A 15,974-nucleotide genomic window follows, 5' to 3' on the forward strand; every position below is an offset into this window, starting at 1 on the left:
TGGATGCCTGAAACTATGGATAGTACTGAACCCTGTATATACTGTGTTTTCTCCTATACTAATGGGTGGGTGGTATATACAGTAACAATACACTGGACAAAGGGATGACTCATGTCCCAGGCGGGACAGGGTGGGGCAGGGTGGGGCAGGGTGGGACAGGGTGAGATTTCATCATGCTACTTAGTGCATTTTAAAGCTTGCTATATGAATTGGTTTTTTCTGGAATTTTCCATTTACTATTTTTGGACTGTAGTTGACTTTAGGTAACTGAAACCTCAAAAAGCAAAACCACAGACAAGGGGGGACTACTGTATCTTCTTCCATTCAGTAGGTTGGCTTTTTGTTCTGTTGATGGTTTCCTTTGCTGTACAGGAGCTTTTTATTTATTTATTTTAAAATTTTATTTATTTATTTATTTTATTTATTTATTTTTGACTGTGTTGGGTCTTCGTTGCTGTGCGTGGGCTTTCTGTAGTTGTGGCAACTGGGGACTACTCTTCGTTGCAGTGTGCAGGCTTCTCATTGCTGTGGCTTCTCTGTTGTGGAGCACGGGCTCTAGGCACGTGGGCTTCAGTAGTTATGGCTCATGGGCTCTAGAGCGCAGGCTCAGTAGTTGTGGCACATGTGCTTAGTTGCTCCACAGCATGTGGGATCTTCCTGGACCAGGGCTCAAACCCATGTCCCCTGCATTGGCAGGTGGATTCTTAACCACTGCACCACCAGGGAAGCCCCCAGGAGCTTTTTAGTTTGATGTAGTTCATTTGTTTATTTTTTCTTTTGTTGCCATTGCCTCTGGAGTCAGATCCCAAAAAATATTGCTAAGAACAATGTCAAGGAGCTTACTGCCTAGGTATTTTATGGTTTTTGGTTTTAGGTTCAAGTCTTTAAACCATTTTGAGTTAATTTTTGTATATGATGTAAGACAGTGGTCCAGTTTCATTCTTTTGCATGTGGTTGTCCAGTTTTGCCAACACCGTTTATTGAAGAGGCTGTCCTGTCCACTTTGTATATTTTTGCTTCCTTTGTCACAAATTAATTGACCATATATGTGTGGGTTTATTTCTGGGCTCTGTAATCTGTTATATTGATCTATGTGTTTTTATGCCAATACCATACCGTTTTGATTACTATAGCTTTGTAATATAGTTTGAAATCAGGGAGTGTGATATCTCCAGCTTTGTTCTTCTGTCTCAAGATTGCTTTGGTTATTTAGGGTCTTTTGTGGTTCCATACAAATATTTTAATTATTTGTTCTAATTATGTTAAAAATACCATTGAAATTTTGATAGGGATTGCATTGAATCTGTAGATTGCTTTGGGTAGTATAGGCATTTTAACAATATTAATTCTTCCAGTCCATGACCATGGAATATCTGTTCATTTATTTGTGTCTTTTTAAATTTCTTCCATCAGTGTCTTACAGTTTTCAGTATACAGGTGGTTCACTTCCTTGGTTAAATTTACTCCTGGGTATTTTTCTTTTTGATGCAATTGTAAATGGGATTGCTTTGCTGATTTCCCTTTCTGATAGTTTGTTATTAGTGTACAGAAACCCAATCAATATTCTGTATATTGATTTTATATCCTGCAACTTTACTGAATTCATTCATTAGTTCTAAGAGTTTTTTGCTGGAGTCTTTTAACGTTTTCTATATGTAGAATCGTGTCATCTGCAAATAGTGATGGTTTTACTTCTTCCTTTCCTATTTGGATGCCTTTTATTTCTTTTTCTCGCCTAATTACCATGATTGGGACTACCAATACTAAGTTGAATAAAAGTGGCAAGAGTGGGTATCCTTGTCTTGTTCCTGATCTTAGAGGAGAAACTTTCAGCTTTTCATCAGTGAGTATGATGTTAGCTGTGGGGTTGTCATATACGGCCCTTATTATGTTGAGGTACTCACTCTATACTTACTTTGTTGAGAGTTTTTATCGTAAATGGATGTTGAATTTTGTCAAATGTCAATTGAGATGATCCTATGATTTTTATCCTTCATTTTGTCAATGTGGTATATCACATTGATTTGTGAATATTGTATCCCTGGGATAAATCCCGCTTGATCATGGTGTATGATCTTTTTAATGTATCGTTGAATTTCATTTGCTAATATTTTGTTGAGAATTTTTGCATCTATGTTCATCAGGGAGATTGGCCTGTAGTTTTATTTTTTTGTGGTGTCTTTTCTGGTTTTGGTATCAGAGTAATGCTATTCTTATAAATTAAGTTTGGAAATGTTCCCCCCTCTTCAGTTTTTTTGGAAGAGTTTGAGATGGATATGTATTATATCTTCTTTGAATGTTTGGTAGAATTCATCAGTGAAGCTGTGTTGTCCTGGACTTACGTTTGTTGGGAGGTTTTTGATTACTGACTTAATCTCCTTTCTAGTAATTGGTCTATTCAGATTTTCTATTTCTTCATGGGTCAATCTTAGAAGATTGTATGTTTCTAGGAAGTTATCCGTTTCTTTTATGTTATCCAGTTTTTTGGTGTATAATTGTTCATAGTAGTCTTTTATGATCCTTTGTATTTCTATGGTATCATTCTCCTCTTTTCATTTCTGCTTTTATTTATTTGAGCCTTCTCTCTTTTTTTCTTGGTGAGTCTAGCTAAAGGTTTGTCAATTTTGTTTATCCTTTCAAAGAACCAGCTCTTAGTTTTATTGATCTTTTCTATTGTTTTTCAGTCTCTATTTCATTTATTTCCATTCTCATCTTTATTATTTACTTCCTTCTACTAACTTCGGGCTTCATTTATTCTTCTTTTTTCTAGCTCTTTTAGGTGTTAAGTTAGATTATTTATTTGAAAAATTTCTTGTTTCTTGAGGTAGGTCGGTATTGTTTTGAACTTCCTGCTTAGAACTGCTTTTGCTGCATTCTATAGATTGAGGTGGTTGTATTTCCATTTTCATTTGTTTCAAGGTATTTTTGATTTCCCTTATGATTTCTTCATTGACCCATTGGTTGTTCAGTAGCATGTTGTTTAATCTCCACATATTTGTGATTTTTCCAGTTTTCTTCTTGATTTCTAGTGTCATACCATTGTGATTGGAAAAGATGCTTGATATGATTTCAATCTTCTTAAATTTATTGACTTGTTTTGTGGCCTAACATGTGATCTGTCCTGGAGAATGTTCCATGCAAACTTGAGAAGAATGTATATTCTGCTGCTGCTGCTTTTTGGCTGGAATGTTTCGTATATATACATACACACACACACACACACACACACATATATACATGTGGCCATCTAGTCTAACAGGTTATTTGAGGCTGATATTTTCTTGATTTTCTGTCTGGATGATCTATCCAATGATGTAAGTGGGATATTAAAGCCCCCTACTATTATTGTATTGCTGTCAAGTTCTCCCTTTAGATGTGTTAATAGTCGCTTTATATATTTAGGTGCTTCTATGTTGGGTGCATAAATGTTTACAAATGTTACATCCTCTTGATGGACTGACCCCTTAATCATTATGTAATGACATTCTTTGTCTTTTATTACATTCTTTGTTTTAAAGTCTGTTTTGTCTGATATAAGTATAGCTACACTGGCTTTCTTTTCATTTCCATTTGCATGGAAAATCTTTTTCTATCCCTTCACTTTCAGTCTGTGTGTGTCCTTAGATCTGAAGTGAGTCTCTTTTAGGAAGCACAGATGAGTCTTGTTTTTTATCCATTCAGCCACTCTGTGTCTTTTAATTGGAGAATTTAGTCCATTTACATTTAAAGTAATAAGTATGAACTTATTGCCATTTTGTTCATTATTTTCTGGCTGTTTTGTAATTCCTCTATGTTCCTTCTTCTCTTCCCTTGTGGTTTGATGAATTTCTTTAGTATTATGTTTATATTCCTTTCTCATTATATTTTGTGTATCTACTGTAGGTTTTTGATTTGTGCTTACTATGAGGTTCACATATAACAGTGGCTCTCTCTCTCTCTCTCTCTCTCTCTATATATATATATATATATAACATGTATAAAATATACTATATTAGTATATATAAAAATATATATACTATATTAGCATATATAAAATATACTAATATATATTAAGTATATATATAAATATATATATTATATACTGCCAAATATATATATGGCAATATATTTTAAGTTGGTAGCAACTTAAATTTTTCTTTTTCTAATTTACTTATTTATTTTTTGGCTGCGTTGGGTCTTTGTTGTTGCGCACGGGCTTTCTCTAGTTGTGGCAAGCAGGGGCTACTCTTTGTTGCGGTGCGTGGGCTTCTCATTGTGTTGGCTTCTCTCGTTGTGGAGCACGGGCTTTAGGCATGCAGGCTTCAGTAGTTGTGGCTCTCAGGCTCTAGAGTGCAGGCTCAGTAGCTGTGGTGCATGGGCTTAGTTGCTCCTCGGCTTGTGGGATCTTCCCAGACCAGGGCTCGAACCTGTGTCCCCTGCATTGACAGATGGATTCTTAACCACTACACCACCAGGGAAGCCCGGTAGCAACTTAAATTTGAATGCATTTTAAAAACTCTACATTTTTACTCCCCCCGTCACGTTAAATGTTTTTGATGTCATATTTTACGTCTTTTTATTTTGAGTATCCCTTAGCTAATTATTGTAGTTAATTTTACTACTTTTTTCTTTTAACTTTCATACTAGCTTTAAAAGTGATTAATCTACTACCTTTACTATATATTCATCTTTCACCAGAGAGATTTTTATTTTCATATGTTTTCTTGTTATTAGTACCTTTTCTTTTCAGCTTAAAGAAGACCCTTTAATATTTCATATAAGGCTGGTTTAGTGGTGATGAACTCCTTTAACTTTTGCTTGTCTTGAAAACTATCTCTCTTTCAATTCTGAATGCTAGCCTTGCCTGGTAGAGTATTCTGGGTCAGAAGTTTTTTCCTTTCAGCACTTTGAATATAACATGCCAATCCCTCTGGCTTTCAGAGTTTCTGTTGAAAAATCAGCTGATAATCTTATGGTGGTTTCCTTGCATGTACAAGTTGTTTTTTTTTTTCTTGCTGTTTTTAAGATTCTCTCTTTAACTTCTGACATTTTAATTATAACGTATCTTGGTGTGGATCTCTTTGGGTTCATCTTGTTTGGAACTCTGTGTGTCCTGGACTTCAGTGTCTGTTTCCTTCCCCAGGTTAGGGAAGTTTTTAGCCATTATTTCTTCAAATAAATTTTCTTCCCATTTCTCTCTCTCTTCTCCTTCTGGGACCCCTATAATGCAAATGTTATTCTACTTGATGTTGTCCCATAGGTCTCTTAAATTATCTTCACTTTTTAAAATTCTTTTCTCCTTTTGCTGATCTGTTTGAATGAGTTCCACTGCTCTGTCTTCCAGGTCAGTGATTTGTTCTTCTACTTCATCTAGTCTGCTATTGAACCCCTCTAATGTATTTTTTAGTTCTCTTATTGTATTCTTCAGCTCTGCACTTTTTGTTTGGTACTTTCTTATATTTTCTATCTTTTTGTCGATGTTCTCATTATGTTCATCCATTCTTCGCCCAAGTTGGGTGAGCATCTTTACGACCGTGAGTTTGAACTCTTTATCAGGTAGATTACTTATTTCTGTTTCATTAAGGCCTTTTTCTCAGGTTTTGTCTTATTCTTTCATTTGGAAACTATTCCTCTGTTCCCTCAGTTTGCTTGACTCTCTATGTTGGCTTCTATGTAATAGGCAAAAGAGCCACCTCTCCCAGTCTTGAAGGAGTGACCTTGTATAGGAGATGAGCCTTATCATTCAACTTTTCCCTAGCTCTTGGTTGTCTCTCAAACCTCTGTGATTGTCTAAGTAGCCTGGCTTATTCTTGATAGGCTCCAGTTGTTGAGGATGCACCAAGACCTGTCAGTGTTCCAAAGGGAATGATCTCACTCAGCACCCAGATTCAGGCTGATTGGAAGCCAGATACTCAGGCAGCAGCTTTTCAAGTATGCAGATGTATACAGTCCTATGGGACTGCAATCATAGACCCTGCTGACCTCCAGACTGGGAGATCTGGAGGTGTCTCCTGGGCAACAGTTGCAAGCATCGGGACTTCAGACGAGTGTATAAGCTCCTTGCTGGGAGGTACCAGTGAGCAGTGGTGAGGCCAAGGGAGGGTGCGAGAATGGTGCCTGCCTGCCTGCTTCCCTGAGAGCACCTCTGTAGCCCTTAGGTGTGTGGCAGACCTGAAGCCTATCCTCAGGTTGAAGCTCCAGGACAATTAAATGGCCCTTTTTCACCTGCGGACTGGGGATGTGGTTCAGTCTGCTGCGTAGTGTCCTGGGTGTGATGTCCTGCCCAGAACTGGCTTTCTGGTTGTTGCAGTCCTGTGCCCAGGAGCACAAGCCCCTCTGGTTATCAGAGCCAGGCAGTCGAGGTGTTCCCTGTGTGGACTGCACTTGCCCACTGGCGTTAGCAAGGTTGGGGAGGAACGCTGGGGGCAGGGCACACCCGTGCTTGTAGTGATGTGGGAGGAGAGTGTGGAGCGGGGCGCACCCTCAGCTTTCCCGAGGCCATGTCTGCGCCTGTCCACCTGCGCCCCAAGGGAGAGGGAGAGTGCAGAATGGCGTTTTCCAGCCCCTTTGTCCCCGAGGTCAACCCTAGATACTCCCTGCCCCACTGGCAGATGCTTTAGGATTAGCAGCTGAATCTCCTTCGCACAGAATCCAGTCACCTCTCAAACTGCTGCCTTTGCGCTGGTTCCTGGGGTGAGTCTGTGCACGAGCTCCTCAGCAGGAGTGCCTCAGATTCCCACAGACCCCGGGTCCCCTGCACATAAACTCCATTGGTTTCAAAGCCAGATGTTTTGGGGGCTTCGTCTGGCTGCAGGTCCCAGGGTTGGGGTGCCCAGTGCGGGGCACAGACAGACCTCTTGCCGCTCAGGAAGGGGCTCTGCCCGTGAGATCCTGCCCTACTGTGTGGGGCTTCGTGAGGCTGTATGTCTGCCTCTCCTCCCCACCTTCATGGGGCCCCCTCCTCCCTTGCTGTGGAGGAAGCCGCTCAGCTGATGCTCAGTCCTTGTGCAGTGGGTGTCACTTCGTGAATAGTTGTGGGTGTGGTGTGCTGGGGGAGAGGTGAATTCAGGGGCTTCCTGTGCTGCCGTCTTGGACTCAAGGGCTCCAAGTGGTTCTTATTTCCATCTATTGGCTAATACACTTTTTAAGTTTAAAATTTTTTTAAACTTTTTTTTCATAGAACTTTTCACGTACACACACTCACGCAAAAGTAGTGAGAATAGTAGAAGGAAACGCAGACACTCATCACCTGTCTTCAAGAATGGCTTCTTGTTTCATGTATTCTGCTCACATTTTTTGCTAGAGTATTTAAATCACATCCCAGGCATCATGTTATTTCATCCATAAATACTTCATTATGTATCTCTTACTGATAAGGATTAAATTCAGGTTCAAATTCTTTGGCAAGGAAATGTGGTGCTATGTTTATCGTCTGTTGCCTTACATCAGGAAGAGCATAATGTCTTATTGTTCCACTGCAAATAAATATATACAGATTTAGTGAATATGTGATTGTTTTCATTTGCTCACTCGTTCATTCATTCACTCACTTAAGAAATGTTTATTAATCGTTCTGTGTGCTGGACTCTGGGTTGAGCATTGTTCAGAAGGAAAAAGCTCCCGGCCATAAAGTAACATTTGAACAATGGTTGAATACATAACAACAAGAAGAAGCTGATCCGGGTAATTTTTTTGTTTTTACCTTTCATTCAACGTTTTATTTTGAAAATTTTCAAGCATACAGAAAATAGGAAAGAATTACCCAGTGAACTAGCTAGCATTCTAGTTCTAGGGGTTTTTTTCTTTTTTAAAAATTTTATTGGAGTATATTTGATTTTCAGTGTTGTGTTAGTTTCTGGTGTATAGCAAACTGATTCAATTATACATATACGTATATTCTTTTTTTTTTTTTTTTTTAATTATTTATTTATTTATTTATTTATTTATTTATTTTTTTTGGCTGTGTTGGGTCTTCGTTTCTGTGCGAGGGCCCTCTCCAGTTGCGGCGAGCGGGGGCCACTCTTCATCGCGGTGCGCGGGCCTCTCACTATCGCGGCCTCTCTTGTTGCGGAGCACAGGCTCCAGACGCGCAGGCTCAGTAGTTGTGGCTCACGGGCCTAGTTGCTCCGCGGCATGTGGGATCTTCCCAGACCAGGGCTGGAACCCGTGTCCCCTGCATCAGCAGGCAGACTCTCAACCACTGCGCCACCAGGGAAGCCCCATATACGTATATTCTTTTTAATATTCTTTTCCATTATGGTGTATCACAGGATATTGAATATAGCTCCCTGTGCTATACAGTAGCAGGACCTTATTGTTTAGCCATCCTATATATAATAGTTGGCACTAGTTCTAGTTTTCTCCCATTTTAACATTGAAAGTTTTATGAAGCAGATGGCTAAACAGCCAATAGGAACTTTTTGGCTTAGATAAATGATGAGTAGGAGGGAGATTTAAAAATCATTGCGAGTCTTTTTCCTGTGAGGAAATTGAACTCTGGGAATTGTAAAGGGATGTGTCCAAGGGTCACAAACATAGTGGGTTAGAGCAGAGGCATTTGCAGGAAAACTCCAGCCTCCACGTGTCATGGTCCTCTTCCTTGGTGGAGTTACCAGGTTTGGCTGCAGTGGACTTGGGAGATCTATGGAGGCAGCTGGAGCTGCCGTGGAGTCATGATTCTGGGCACTGGGGAAAAGTGCTTCCCAGGTGTGGGCAGTGGGCCCGGGAGGCTCCTGCACTCTCTGTGGCCCAGCTGACAGGCAGAGAGGGCCCAGCTCCTGGTTCTGGCAGGTCATCTGATGGGCAGGTGCAGCCTCTCTGCGGAGCTGCTGCTGTGTGCTGGGCCCCCGGGAAGAGCCAGCCCTGCGGGGACTATGGTTCAGGAAGGGGTTGCTGTCTGTCGTGGCCAGGCCATTGCTGAAGTCAGTGCAAAAGCTCAAGCGTTGCTGAGCCCAGCCTGGCCTTTTAAAACCCCTTTTTCTTGAGATTTCTTTTCTTTCCTGCATTTTGTCTGTCTTGCTTCTCTTTCCTGGTTCTTGCCCTCACCCTCTGACTAATGATTCCCTGCCCACTTAAAAACCTCTGATGGCCGCTTAGGACCTACAGGACAAAATCCAAACCCCTCGTGGCCTGGTGTTGGGGACCTTCCCAGTCCTGCCCAAGGGAGTGCTTGCGGCCTCATCGCCTCCCTTTCTGTCTCTCCTGTGCCCCATATGCGCACATTCCAGCCACTCAGAAGGATTTTTTCTTCATTTTCAAAATTAAAAAAAAGTTTTGATTAAAAATGTACTGCCCTGAGACAGTCACTGGTAGCATCTGAGGGACTGTTCTCCCCACGTGCTTTTCTCTGCGGATCTGCACGTACATGCGCTTCTTCACAAGCTGGACCGTCTCACACGTGCTCTGTTTATCACGGGCACTTTTTAAAAACGAGTTTTGTTCTCTCTGCTCAGAATGCTCTTTTTCCTCATGTGCGTTTGGCAAACTGCCCATCTGTCCAAGTAAGCACAGGCACTCGCTCCTGGTTGTGGGCTCCCGCTGGTCTCAGAATGTGCAGTTGCTGCAGCACTGACCTCATTGAGGGCTGTCTTTGTTGCCTGGCCAGAGAGTGCCTGAAGGGCAGGGCCACCCAGGACAGCGCCAGACCCAGCAGGGTCTCCACAAATGGGACTTATGCAGTTAACACACGACTGCCCGCCACCCACTGTGTCCATGTGTCTGTGTCTCTGGGCTCCTCTTCCCCTGACCTGGAGGGTCTCCCAAAGCACCAGCCTAAGTCTCTTACTCATTTTCACGTCTCCCTCTCATCCGTTTCTATCAGCTTTCAGTTCTGTCCGACAACCCTAGAATCTAGGTGTTTGGTGCTCTGGCCTGTTAGGTTCAGCCCTTTCTGGGTCAGAGTCAGTGAGAAGGAGGTTTATCCCCCAAACCAGCCTCCCTCCCAGCTGCGTTTCTGGCCACACTATAGCCAGTCCAGTTCCAAGGCGGAAACGCTAGATCACACGTTACTGTCCTTGTCCTCATTTGTGTTTATCCTGTTTTGATTTTTAGCCTTCTGGCTTGTATTTGTTGTACAGATGCTCTATGTAAAACAGGTCACAGTTCTCAAAGAAAATAGATCCCATCATCCCACCATTGCACTCACCGGTGTTGCCGTGTTCCCACGTGCCCTTTGGGCTCCTCTGTAAGCAGATGGTATTTACACATAACTTTATATTCTCTGTCACTATTATTATTAGTGGTGGTAGTGGTAGCATTTTGCTTATCTTCTTCTAATTTTCCACTGCTTGGCTCCGTACTTACTTATAAAAAAATGTTGCTCTCATTTCTCCCCTTCTTTCCACTTCTGCTGCGGGGTGCCCCCCTTGCCCTCAGGCGTCAGGCCCGTGCCTCTCGTGCCTGGATGGCCGCTGCATCTCCCTCCTTCACCCCGCCCTGGCCTGGCAGGCCCTCCCAACATGGGCTCGTCTTCTCACAACCTTGCAGGGAACCTGCAGTCACCGCCTGCTCCCTACTACATGGGGTGCACGTGGTTCTCGGGGTGCCCTCTGTGACCCAGCCCAGTCCCCTAACACGCTTCCCACTGCTCCCTGCACATACTCCCCCCACCCCCAATAGTCATTCTAGCACTAATGGCTACCGTGCACATGGCACTAAGCGTGCGGAAGGGCCCACGCGAGGGCCCCGTGTAATTCCCACAGCAGCCCTGAAAAGCCAGGACTGATGTTATCTCTATTTTACCGATGAAGCGAACAGTCAGGCGGCACCCGGCTCATTAGTGGTAGGCTTGGTCTTGAGCCCAGGTCTCGGTTCTGCTGTGCCGCCTGTGTCTTCAGCACTGCCGTCTGTCTCCTGCTGGGCTGGGCCAGCTCTCCACCCTCTCACCTGTGGTGTGGCCCCGCTCCCTCTTGCTCTGTCTGCAGAACCCCTCCTGGCCTGCCTGGCTGCTCTGCCCCCAGCCTCTGAGACCTCTGAGGTTGTCCCGCCTCACCTGATTGCTTTCTTTTCTGAATCCTCATTGTACTGAGTCAGTACCAGTTGACCTAAGGTGTAACTGTCCTCCGTTTCCTGCGTTGCCCATTGAGACTGTAGCTTTGTGTATTGCATGTGGCACCTATCATGGGGCCTGGTCACCCCGAAGAGCCCCGTAAGAGCTGTCGGTGGCCGGTTCTTCCTGACCAGGCTGTGTTTCTTTGGGTGACCCTCTTTCCCTTTCCAGGGGACGAACTGCCCGAGCTGGACAACATGGCCGACAGCTGGCTGGGCTCTGTCGCCAGAGCCACGATGCAGACCTACTGTGACGCGGTCCTCCAGATCCCTGAGCTCACCCCGCACTCCACCAAGCAGCTGGCCACCGACATTGGTGGGTCCCTGGGACGGGTGGGGGGGGGTCAGCTCTGGCCTGTTGCATCCGTCAGGCCCCCTACCCTCCTGGACCGTCGTCCCAGGTCTCCTCTCAACTTCAGCTCTGGGCTTGTCTGTGAAGCTTTGTTAAAAATGTGGACTCCCCAGGCCCCACCCCCAGAGATTCTGACATAATAAGCCTGGATAGAAGCCTAGACACCAGTGTTTTGACAGGTGTCCCCGTGGACTCCGACAGCTGCCGAGGCTGAGAGCCATTAAGGGGCGCTTTGCCGAGATGGGTTGGGATGAGTGAGGCAGACTTGCCCCGCCTGGCCTTCTGCCCATCGACAGAATCATCATGCAAACTGACGATGAATGAGCTCTCACTGTGCGCAGGCATGCCAGGTGCTGAGCCAAGCACTCGCACCCACTGGCTTACGCAATCTTCAAAACTCCCCTGTGAGCTCAGCGCCTCTGCCTTCGTCACACTGATAAGGAAGCGGGGGCACCCAGCCAGGGTTGCCCCGTGGTCTCCATCCAAGTACCTGCCTGCCCCCCGGGTCACAGGGGCGTGTGCCCACCTGCTCCTGCTGGCGCACGTCCCTGGAGTTGATGCCGCCTGCAGGGTGCTCTGAGGCAGGGGGTACTGCAGGCAGGTGGTCGGGGCGTCTCCCCAGCCTCTTGGTATCAGTCCATTGCCTGCCTGTTCTTTAGCTGGAGGCAGCTCTTGGAGCAGGCGAGGGAGAGGGTGGTGGGAGCCTTAAAGATTAGCTCCTTGGGGACCCAGCCAGAGCTTTGCCCTGGGTGACCCCAGGCCCGAGCCAGCCTCTTGTTTTGCTGAGGAAGAAATGGAAGTGAGGCCCTTTGCTCCGGGTCCCAGAGCAGTGAGTGATGGGGCCAGGCCTGGAACCCAGCTGCCCCAACCCCCGGCTGTGCTCATTCGTGGTCAGCTCTCAGCAGTTACAGGGCAGCAGCCAGCTTTTGTCATCTCACTGGGTACAGGTTCAGAGAAGAGATGAAGGGGTTCAGATGCTCGTCGGTGGTCCCTGTTAGCATAGGCGGGAGCATTGAGGGGAGAACCAGCGGAGCTAATGTGTGAGATGTGGGAGTGGTCCCTAGAGTTCACTGGTCCACACCGCGTTGCCCTCCCTGTTAAGCTGCCGTCCACATCCGTCGGCTCACTCGCTCAGCGTTGACTGAGTGTCTGTTACGTGCCAGCCGTCGTGCTAGGAGATGGGATGCAAGAGAGGTTTGGACAGTTCCTGTGCTCACTGAGCTTACGCCGTGAGGGAGTGTGCTTAGGGGCCGGGAAGTTGCCAGGTGGTAACACGATAGAGAGCGGAGAGGTCTGTGGCAGTGTGTGGCCACCTTAAAGACGCTCAAATTAAACATTAAAATGTAACAAAACCAAAAACACTCTTGCTGTCTGAACAGAAGACATCATGGTAGATCATGGGCTGCCGCTTCGCAGGTCCTGGCCTGCAGTCGAGGGGAACTCAGTTTTATGGGTGAATTTGTGCCAGAGGCAGGTGCCTGGCTGGTTGGTGGTGCCCTTCCCGGGAAGCGGCTTGCTGGGACGTGAGTCAGGCAGCCAGGGCAGAACGGGCACCTCCTATGGGCTCTGCCCTGAGCCGGGCCTCAGAAAGAAGACACAGGGAAGATAGAGCCGTGCCTGGAGCTCCAGCCTAGTCGGGCAGAAAAGATCAACGTGGGTGGTCATCAGAACATAAGGGGGGACCTGCCGCGTCTCGCAGTCCCTCAGAGCAGGAAGAGGGAGGAGCTGGAGAGTGCCCTTCCTCGGGCTCAGCCAGCCCTGCTGCCCAGGAAGAGGAAGGGAAGGAGCAGCCGATTACTGACCACCCGCGTCACGTCAGGCGCGTCTGCGGTCCTTGTCCCACTTCATCCCCCGAACGTGCTGCCCGATGGGTACGAACTGCATCCACAGGTGGAAGCAGAGGCTCGAGAGGTGGATGCAGTCACTGAGGTCACCCTGACCTCGGAAACCCGGTTTTCTCCCCCACTGTGCCGGCGCTGCCCGAGCTTGCCTGCCGGTTGGAGGGCACTGCTGCTTTTCAGAAGGGCAGGAGCCGCAGACCCTCTCCTGGAAATGCTCATCGACTTGGCCTGGGGGTGGGCTCAGTAATCTGTCCTAACTCGTACCCTAAGGGGTTATCTGGGAGGTGTGGGAACTGCATTACACCAGGCCTGGCCCCCTGCACCGTCCAAGTCCCCCCTGTCTTCGGGAGCTGCTTAGACAAGCCCTGTGTCTCCTGACCCCTTGGGTTTTCCATGTCGTCAGTGGGGTCCGCTGGGGAGCAGGGCTGGGAACACAGGAGTCCCCAGGGTAGAGCTTCGGCTGAGGTCGGCTGGCTGGGCTGGAGGGCTGAGTGTGCAATGGGAGTGGCGGGGATGGGGTGATGTTGGCAACTCCTTTATGAGATTAGAATTCCTGGACCCAGGCCGAGCTCACAGGCAGGTCTGAGCCCCTTGGAAGAGCCCTCAGAGTGAAGGCTTGTGGGCTGAGGGCAGACCTGGCAGCCAGCACTTGGGGGTTGGGGGGTGTCTTGTCCCTTACCGCGGGGAGGCCTTTGGGGCTCGTCCTCTCGGTGCTGAGTCTGTCAAGCTGTGTCTGTCTGCCCCCACCCCACAGACTACCTGATCAACGTGATGGACGCCCTGGGCCTGCAGCCGTCCCGCACCCTCCACAACATCGTGATGCTCCTGAAGGCCAAACCCGAGGATTACAGACAGGTCAGCAAAGGCCTGCCCCGTCGCCTCGCCACCACGGTGGCCGCCATGCGGGGTGTGGACTATTGACCCCCGCGCACCCGGCTGATGAGAGGGTCGGGGCTGGAGTTCCGGGGCCACAGAAGCCCCCAGAATGGATTTGCTCTAAAAATCTGCCTGGGATTGGGCAGAATTTGTTTCAGAAAGATGTGGTTCATTTGTATAATCAAAAAAAAAAAGGTTGTAAGTTAGAGGTGTATTATTTATCAGGGAGGAATTTTCAGGTGATTTTTTAAATGATCCTGTCTTGAAAGTGCAATTAATACATACTGTGAAATGAAAGAAGGCTGTCTTCTTTCCTCAGTGAATATTTGGGTGCTTCTCATGTGCTGCGCTGTCTGCACTGAGGATTCGGCGGAAAGGATAATCCCAGCTGGGTTAGCCTGCTCGTGCCAGCCCTCCGGAGGGGCACTGCCGCGAATGTGGCCTCTGAACCAGCCCCACTGGGCTGCCAGGGCCGTGTCTCTCTGGGTTTGTCATCCAGGGATTCCCACACATTCTGTCCCCACATCTTTGGAACCAGTTTGGCTGGCCCCGAAAGAGCATCAGCTGCGAATCCGCACCAAGAAAAATATTTTGGTTTCTCATGTGGCGGATCACAGACTGTCCGTGGCAGGGCTCAAGCCTGGCTCCTGCCTTGAAGTGGGAGCTGGAAACCTGGAAGGTGAAAAGAGCTGCTTTGAAGTGGAAACCTCTTTGCAGTGACCTCTGTGCCAGTGTGGGTGAGAGCCACCAGGACAGGCTTGGTCTTGATTCCCAGCTTTGCCACCTTCCAGCTGTGTGACCTTGGGAAAGTCATTCGCCTCTCCGAGCCTCATTTCCTAATCCGAAAAACAGGGGTCATAATGGTACCTAACTCATAGGGTTATTTGAAGAGCCACTGAGACACAGTGGGGGCAACAGCATGTAGTAAGTGCGTGCACAATAGCTGCTAATTTCATAGTCCTCTAGCGTCTGTAACCTACCTTCCCTTTGGGGGTAGAGGAGGGAATTACAGAATGCCATTTTTCTGGGCAATTTTGGCCCTGCTAGACTAATTTGTCACCCCTAAACAGCTCTAATGGGACCCCAGAGTAGGAATAGGACAGCCCTTATCTCCTCTAGATCCGGAGGGGAGAGGAATGCCTGTCTGCCTGACCCAGAGCCTGCTTTTGGAGATGGGGCCATAATCCATCTTCACCCCAGCCCTCAGTACTCCCCAAGAGAGGGATGGCAACTGATACCCACGTCAGCCTGGTCCCCGTCTCCCGTCTACAAGCAGCTTTGGGGGCCAGAAGCTCCTTCCCGCTCCGCTTCAACACGTCTCTGAGCAAAACTTCTCACAGGAGTCTGTAAGGGGCTGCCCGCTGTAGATACACCCCGGGATGGCCAGGCGGCATCTCCCATCCTCAGTCACAGTGGTCGGTTCAGAATGAGCATGTGGCCCAGGCCGATCCAAATGAGCCTCACTGTGGAGGCTTTTGCTGGGACACTGTGAAGGAAAAGCTTTCTTCCTGCTGTGGTTGCTGAGCTGAGGGAATGGAGTCTGGGACTGTGGAGGGAGGAGCGGCATATGAAGAGAAACCGTTTGAGAGGGATATCAACACAGAAGAAAATAGAGCCTGCAGCTGAACCCCTGGATACAGCCGTGCTTGAAATCCCTGCACTTTATTTATAAGAACCAATGAATTCCCCTTTTAGCTCAAGTTCAAATTAACTTGTGACCAAAGGGCTGGCAAATGGAGTTAGATAATAATCATTGCTCTGCCTGCCCCAGAGCCTCAGATGAGATAATAAATATGAAAGCCCTGGGCTTCTCTGAGGAACTGGTATTCTTATGACCAGGAGTCTCGCCTTTGTCACTTACAAGAATAGCAATCTAGTCT

At 47.1% G+C, this 15,974-nt stretch overlaps 1 protein-coding gene across 2 annotated transcripts in view; it reads left to right on the forward strand.

The window, feature by feature from the left end:
- Positions 1 to 14,394, forward strand: part of COG7 (component of oligomeric golgi complex 7) — a 77,875-nt gene extending 63,481 nt beyond the window's left edge. The window contains exons 16-17 of one of the 2 annotated variants that reach the window (XM_057529798.1): positions 11,198 to 11,341; positions 13,973 to 14,394. In XM_057529798.1, the coding sequence (XP_057385781.1) occupies positions 11,198 to 11,341; positions 13,973 to 14,139 (311 nt within the window). In that variant the 3' untranslated portion in view covers positions 14,140 to 14,394. The remainder of the gene's footprint in view (positions 1 to 11,197; positions 11,342 to 13,972) is intronic. The other variant, XM_057529799.1, reaches the window with a different exon arrangement.
- Positions 14,395 to 15,974: the final 1,580 nt, after the last annotated feature.

This window comes from Balaenoptera acutorostrata, chromosome 15 (genome assembly GCF_949987535.1).
Source record: "Balaenoptera acutorostrata chromosome 15, mBalAcu1.1, whole genome shotgun sequence".
NCBI classification, from domain to species: domain Eukaryota; kingdom Metazoa; phylum Chordata; class Mammalia; order Artiodactyla; family Balaenopteridae; genus Balaenoptera; species Balaenoptera acutorostrata.